This window comes from Tribolium madens, unplaced genomic scaffold, assembly GCF_015345945.1.
Source record: "Tribolium madens isolate multiple individuals breed KSU strain unplaced genomic scaffold, Tmad_KSU_1.1 Scaffold_3;HRSCAF=73;Tcas5.2_LG2, whole genome shotgun sequence".
NCBI classification, from domain to species: domain Eukaryota; kingdom Metazoa; phylum Arthropoda; class Insecta; order Coleoptera; family Tenebrionidae; genus Tribolium; species Tribolium madens.
In genome coordinates this window covers 11669008-11676159 of record NW_025401006.1, presented here as the reverse complement: position 1 = coordinate 11676159, position 7152 = coordinate 11669008, and the positions used below count along the sequence as shown (strand labels likewise).

At 31.5% G+C, this 7152-nt stretch overlaps 1 protein-coding gene across 3 annotated transcripts in view; it reads left to right on the top strand.

Moving 5' to 3' along the window:
* LOC123007889 (tyrosine-protein phosphatase non-receptor type 13-like) overlaps positions 1-7152 on the top strand; it is a 93924-nt gene that overhangs the window by 83878 nt on the left and 2894 nt on the right. For all 3 annotated transcript variants that reach the window (XM_044403384.1, XM_044403386.1, XM_044403385.1), the window contains 4 exons: positions 4522-4730; positions 4782-4976; positions 5030-5182; positions 5233-5408. In XM_044403384.1, the coding sequence (XP_044259319.1) occupies positions 4522-4730; positions 4782-4976; positions 5030-5182; positions 5233-5408 (733 nt within the window). The remainder of the gene's footprint in view (positions 1-4521; positions 4731-4781; positions 4977-5029; positions 5183-5232; positions 5409-7152) is intronic.

Sequence of the window (7152 nt, the reverse complement as noted above, 5' to 3'; positions counted from 1 at the left end):
TTGCGGATAAAGTAACAAATTTACATGACAATTAATGTCAAATTAAGAAATCAAGAACTAAATTCATTGCGATTTTTACAGAGAAATACGCAAAATTCGATCAATTTTGCCAAAACAGAATAAAAAATTGCTAAATTTGATCAAAAAAGTGAATGAATTTAGAAGTGTTTCTCAGTAACAAATTTACTAATTCGAACTATTTAACTAGAACAAAATATAAAATTGCTACAATAAAACAAAAAAATAGGTCATAATGCGTTATTTTCGCCGATTTTGTTGAATTTGGAGTGCTTTTCACTCAAAATTTTAATGATTTTTCCAACTCACGGCAAAAAATTACAAAATCTAGTATAGAATGCTTTATGTTCTATTTGACAAGAGTTTTTCACCAAAAAAGGATTAAAATTAAGTAAAAAAGTAAAAAACAAGGCAAAAATTATACCAAACATAAGGTTTTTATGTATAATTTTGATGTATTTAGAGGGTTTTTACTGAGAAAGTCCTGAACTTAAAAACATGAAATTCAAATACAATTCGACTTCATACCCCTTGGAATTAATTAATAAATAATGTTGTTGTGGTAATTTTTTTCTTATTCGTAAAAAAGTTAATATACCACAAGCCGCCACACGCAATTTGTTAAAAACACCAATGGCCTATGAAAAAAATGCAATAATTACACTTTACACATTTCACTTTACACTTTTAAATAATTCATGACCGTTTGTTATCGAGTTTTTGTTGTTTTGATTGCTTTTTATTTCATGGCAAATTTACATGACAATTAATGTCTAATTAAGAAATCAGCAACTAAATTGGAACATTCCTAATTTTTATTAAAAAAAATATGAATGAACAAAAGAAAAGTGATTCTTTTTTTTTGCTACGCCCTTGTATATTAAACTACTATTTTCTTTTTTTTTTGTTAATTTTTATTGCTCTTTATACTCATTATTCCCATCCACTAAATGCCACTCTTGCGCACCTGTCAGTAATATTTAACATCAAACGAGTTCCATCTGTAGGCGATTATAAATTTAATTAAATAAAGTAATTAACATATAATATTTGCACAGCCTTGAGGCAATTATTTCAACCGAAATTTGCAAAGTTTTCCTTTAAGTGCACAATTAGACGTTTCTGAAAACCCACGTTACACGAATCGCGAGAAAATTCTATTTCTCCTCATTGCAATTCGGATTTCGTTTTTAATTTACATTTCACCGAAGTGGCTACAGATTTTCTGATTCCTTGGCGCGGTTTGAGTAAATAGCAACTAACGTTTATGAATTTTAAGGTCTTTCTCTTTGATGCCAGCCATTTCGTCAACATTGGGAAATCGGGAATTGTTTTATGTTCTCTTGACATTTAATTGAGGACTGTCTAATTAAAACTAATTGCCGGGAGCAGCACCGATCGATGAATCTCCACAATTCGCCTAAAATGGAGTGTTTTGTTGCAAAATTTTGTGTTGTTAGTAATGAAAAATGAAAATGGAAGTTCCCATTACGTATGCCGTGTAATGTAGTGTGTACAGAAGAGAGCGTTATGTGATATTTTACCAGCATCTTGGGAAATGTAATAAGTACTAACTTTGCACAAACAACTCCATGATATATCCGCCGCAGGCGCTGCGAGCATCCGTCTTGCAGAATTATGTATACCTCCAAAAGCAGCCAAATTTATCCTAGAAATTATGAAGAACCGCATAGTCCGCAGAGACACCCCGTGTGCATTTGGCTGATAGCAAACTCGAATTACTTTGATCGATTTTATTTAATCGTAACTGCCACCCAACGAGAACTTACTCTCTCTTAGCTCCTCAATTAAGCTCTTTAATGCTAAAAGGCACGTCATTTGCGGTGGACTGCACTCTGGATTGACCCAAATCGATGTTTAAGCGCTTTGATCCCGCAGACACCAAACAAATCAAAATACAAAGGAGTTTCATTTAAATTAAAAGTGCTACAAACTCGATTGTTTGGCATACAGGGTGTCTCAGCGAGTTGCTAAAGTCCTTTAAATATTAAAATTTAAAAAAAAAGTTATATGCCCTATATGTGTAGATGAAAATTTCAGGCGATGTACTAGATTAGTATTCTACGATAAATAGTGAGAAAACTGCTAGTAAAGTCAAAAATATCCAAAATATAAATACAACTATAGCTTCCAAACTATTAAGGATTTTGCGGTTTTCTCGACGTCAATCGAGTTCCCGGAACATTTTACATAGGTATACATTACACCTTCGAGGTACAGTTAACTAAATACATATAAAAAGTAAAATTTCGTGAAATTACAAAATTAGTTTTTTCGAAGCCAATGAGGGAAACAAATTTAAATTTATAAATATAGTCGCATTTTATTACCAAAACGATCTATTTCAGTGCTAAATCAAGGATTAAATTTAAACTCATCATTTCTGTGTTGATTTGTAAAAATTGTGCAAATATTGTCAATTTGTTGATAACTGTAATTTTTTATTGCCAACTGAGAACACACTTTTCAATGCAAAAAAACTTGCGATTTTGTTATACTAAACTGGAATTTTTCAAGACCAATTGAGGAAACAAATTTAAAATTTATCATTTTTATAAGTCATATGAAAGTTTTATTAATCTGCATTTTTTTTGGAATCCACTGAGAAAAAAATTGACGAAATAGTTTTTTTATCCAACATTAAGTTTTCGTGGCTAATTGGAAAAATTAATTTAAATTCAGTATTTTTGCATCTTTTTCAAGGGAAATTCGAATTGAATTACAACAGTTTTTTATGGATAATCTTGAATTTGATTGGTTGGACACATTTGTTAATTTATTGGTCCGATTACAAGGGCCAATAATAATCATTTCCCATTGACGTAATTACCACTATCGTGAGAACAAACCAGTTTTTATTTTTTATTGGCCAAAATCCGACATAAACCTAGCAACGATATGTAACTCCACCCATTTAAAAAATCGTGAATAATTATTGAATTCTGAATGGAATTTTTCTAACAAATCAGCGTTTAGTGTGACTTAACTTCCCTTAATTGGATCTAATTTTGCACAATTTTAAAAGCAACTAATCAGAACACGTCTTAGACTTTTTGAGAAGAAAAATAAAAATAACTAAATTTTTTGTTTTCAAAGGTGGCTTCTTTGATTTTATTGTCAATATAAATAATAATTATTTGAAGAATAAATGTTACTTAATTATATTTACTGTCAAAATTTGGCATTTTTGGAAGATTTACATAACAATAACACTGTGTATTTAATTTAGTACATTTATTGTGTACTAACATTTGTATTTTGCTCATTTTTTATTCAAAAACACCGATTTTTAACGGTTTTAGCCTTTATTTGTCAAATCTTTCAAAATAAAATATTTCAAAAACCAGAATTCGACAGATTGATTCTTTCCATACAATTAGGACAAAACTTAGCACAAAAATTCAAAATGGTTCAAAAAAAAATTCGAATTTTCAAACAAAAGATTGTTTTTTTATGCCCGCGGTGGCTCACTTAGAATGAATTACTGCCAACATTAAAAATTTGAACAAAATCGATTAATAAATAATGAACTTACAACAATTTTGTAGTTATAGTGCTAAACTAGCCTCAAAATTTACAAATGAGGACTAAAACCGCTTGCCAAATCTTTGAAAAAAACTTCAAAAGTACATAATTGACTGGTTCTTCATGTATGTACAATCAATGCAAAGTATAGAACAATTTGCACCATATCAGGGCCGTAATGAACAATTTTCTGATTCAAAATAGTCCAAAAACCTCAAATTTTCAAACAAAAGAACATTTTTTTGTTTTTTTTGCCAGCGGTGGCTTACTTAGAATGAATTAAAGAAGCATTACAAATTTCAAGAAAATCGGTCAACGATTAATGAAGTTAGAAATTTTTTTTAGTTGGAGTAGCTTCAAAATTTACAAATAAGGGCTAGAAACCACTTATCAAATCTTTGAAAAAAAATTCAAAAATACATAATTTGACAGATATTGGTCCTTTGAACCATTTATCAACTAGAAACTGATATCAAATCCTGTCGGACTCGAAAATGTTGTGTAGAAAGCAAAAATTATAGGGGGCTCGCGGCTTTGCCGCTCGCCCTTCAGATTTTGTCGACATTTATAACCTTTTAAACCTCACACTATCTAATTCGCAAATGTTTTGTCAAAATTATCGGGGGCTTCGCCCCTAAGTAGAACTCATACTATCGGAATTTGTCGAAATTTATAGGGAGTTCACGGCTTTGCCGCTCGCCCCCCTTTTAGAACTCAACTATCTGATTCGCACATTTTTTAACATCTTAGAATTTAAAGGTAAATAATGGACTTCACCAGCTCGCTAGGTCTCCCTGCATATTCCTGTAAAAACCCTGATTGTTTCTCTTTTTTCCAAGAATTAAATTCTTTCCTGGAGTGAGTGTAATGTTTTTGAGCAATTTCCAGTGGGATATTTGTTTGTTATGGGGACTTCGTGTGCCACCACACCGACTTATTTCCTTTTCGTTATTCCAGAAAGTACTTTCATTGTGAAACTCAGCAAGAGTTCAAGAGGTCTTGGTTTGAGCGTGACTGGTGGTATTGACAGCGGCGGCTCGTGGCCTGGCCTAATACGAATCAAAAGACTGTTTCCACATCAGCCGGCGTCGGCTTGTGGTCTTTTAAACGTAGGGGATCTCATAATAGAAGCTAACGGAATTACGCTTACCGGCCTTACAAATTACGTGAGTCTCTTTTCTTCTTCAAAACAATTCAATTAAAGATGTAAATTCCAGGAGGCTCTAGAAGTATTAAGAACTGCACCCAATCAAGTCGACTTGAAGGTGTGTCGACCTCCTCCAGACGTCTTAAGCTGTGTCAGTCCCATATCTGAAGTTCCTCCGCCACCACCAAGACGAGAACCGCCCACTAGTCTTAATTTACACTCGTCGGAAGTTTACTGTACTCCCGAAGACGACTATTACCATGGTGTAAGTTCGCTCGAATCGATTTCATTGCCTCCAATAAACAACTTTAATTGCAGGAATTCGAAGTAACGCTGACCAAAATACAGGGATCTCTAGGATTTACGTTGCGGAAAGAAGATGATAGTGCTTTAGGACATTACGTAAGAGCTCTTGTTCGGGAACCTGCACTCACGGATGGACGAATTCGAGCAGGGGACAAAATTATTGCTGTGAGTCGGAGTTTTTCCCACTTTAACCCAAATCATACATCAATTTTCAGGTTAACGAAGTTGAAATATCGCCCATGTCGCACGAACAGGCGGTACAATTCCTTCGACAATGTGGTGATGTCGTCAAATTACGGCTATATAGGGATTCCGCTCAGACGCCGGTTGCAGCCCTTTCGCCCACGGAAACCACCCCAAGAACTTCGTTCTCAAAGAAAACGCATCTAAGGTATGCCGTACACGAAACTGAGTACACCAATTTTTACATTTTTCTACAATAAGTAACAAAAGAAAAGATTTCCCTTTGAATCAAATTTTTTGTGTCCATCTCGAGTCAAAAAAGTACGACAAACACAAAATAATTGATGGCTATAATTAATTTATCAAAAGCGGTCTTAATCACAAAACGAATCGACCACTGAAAAATCAATTATAACTTTTATGACTTTTAAAATGGTTTGTGTTTTTCGGTCTGTAGCAAGTATTTTTGCTTATTGTAGGTTTTTTTTTGTGTAGGATATACTAAAAAACGTACTCAAAACATGTATTATACATTTTAACAAATAGAGATAGTCTGAGAGTAATCTGGTGCTTGGGTTTTTACACATTTAGGAAATTGGTTTGGTTTTTAATTTACTCGTATATTAAATTCAGGACTAATTGATTAATAAAATCAGTAAGCTAATAAAAAAACTGTTTTTTGGGTAAACTATAAAGTTTATTCTAAACACGTCACAGATTGTGAATATTGTAAATATTATCCGAATTTAAAAAAATATTTATATCTATAAAAAAAATTAATTGCGTTTGTGTTCATACTTGAATAAAGTAAAAGTAGATTGGATTATGTTCCAAAAATTTTTAAGTGCTCCGGGGATTACGGAATTACAAAAATCAAAAGAAAAAATTAACATTTTAAAAACTTATACCTACATAAAAAATTGTTCTGTATATCATTTATTTTAGAAAAGAACTCCTTTCATTATCCATTAAAATTAAAAATTATGATAATTACTTTTATCAAGTTCAGGGACAGCTGTATAATAGGATGGGAATATTGTTGTTTTGTCGAAAGGATTTGCTGTATGTTGCCTGCCATTTATAAAATAAAATTTCAATTTTATTAATATTTTAAAATTTTAATTAATGTTTTTTTTTTAATTTTTTCATTTTGTTTATTGATTAACCGTTTTTCAGTTGTGACACTAATAGATTTTATCCTTTCAGACATCTCTCTCGCAACCACAACCTGCTGAAATTTTCAACATTTTATGAATTTAAATACCTACAACAAAACAAAAAATTTTCACTTTTATTCAAAATGTTTCTAAATTTTAGCCGTAGAAAAAGTATAATCTGGAACTCGTTCAAAATGACATATTCCGTCACACTCCTCAATTTTTGGTCACAATTTTTTATCAAGCAATCATCAGATTTATTAGTGCAATTTATTGATATCTTGACAATAACCAAGTAAGAAATTTATAATTTTTTGTAGAACTGATTTCTTAAATAATTTGTTTACAAAATTGTCTATTATAAAAACGAATATCAGACAAAATCGACATGAGCGAAGAATTTTACAAAAAAATTACTACATCATTGATAAGTTCTAATTTTATTTGTTACCCTAAAGAGGTACCTATTGATGTAAAATTTGTGTTAAAATTGTCAACAACAAAGTAAATAGCAGGATTATTTAGCAATGAAAGTTTTATAAATTCCACAGGTCAACAAGGGTTCGGTAACATTGATGAAAATTTGGTCAAGTTTTTTATTTCCTAAATAATAAAATGCATTTTGTTTTTTGACAACACGTACCGTTTATTTGTTGCATTTTTTACCKATAATAATTTATTTAATACATTTTCTGCACTCCCACTTGGATTTTTTTTAACAAATCAAACAAAATTTTCGAAATCAGAGTAAAAAATTATATACGTAGAAGGAAGTTTAATCAATGTTACTGAAAA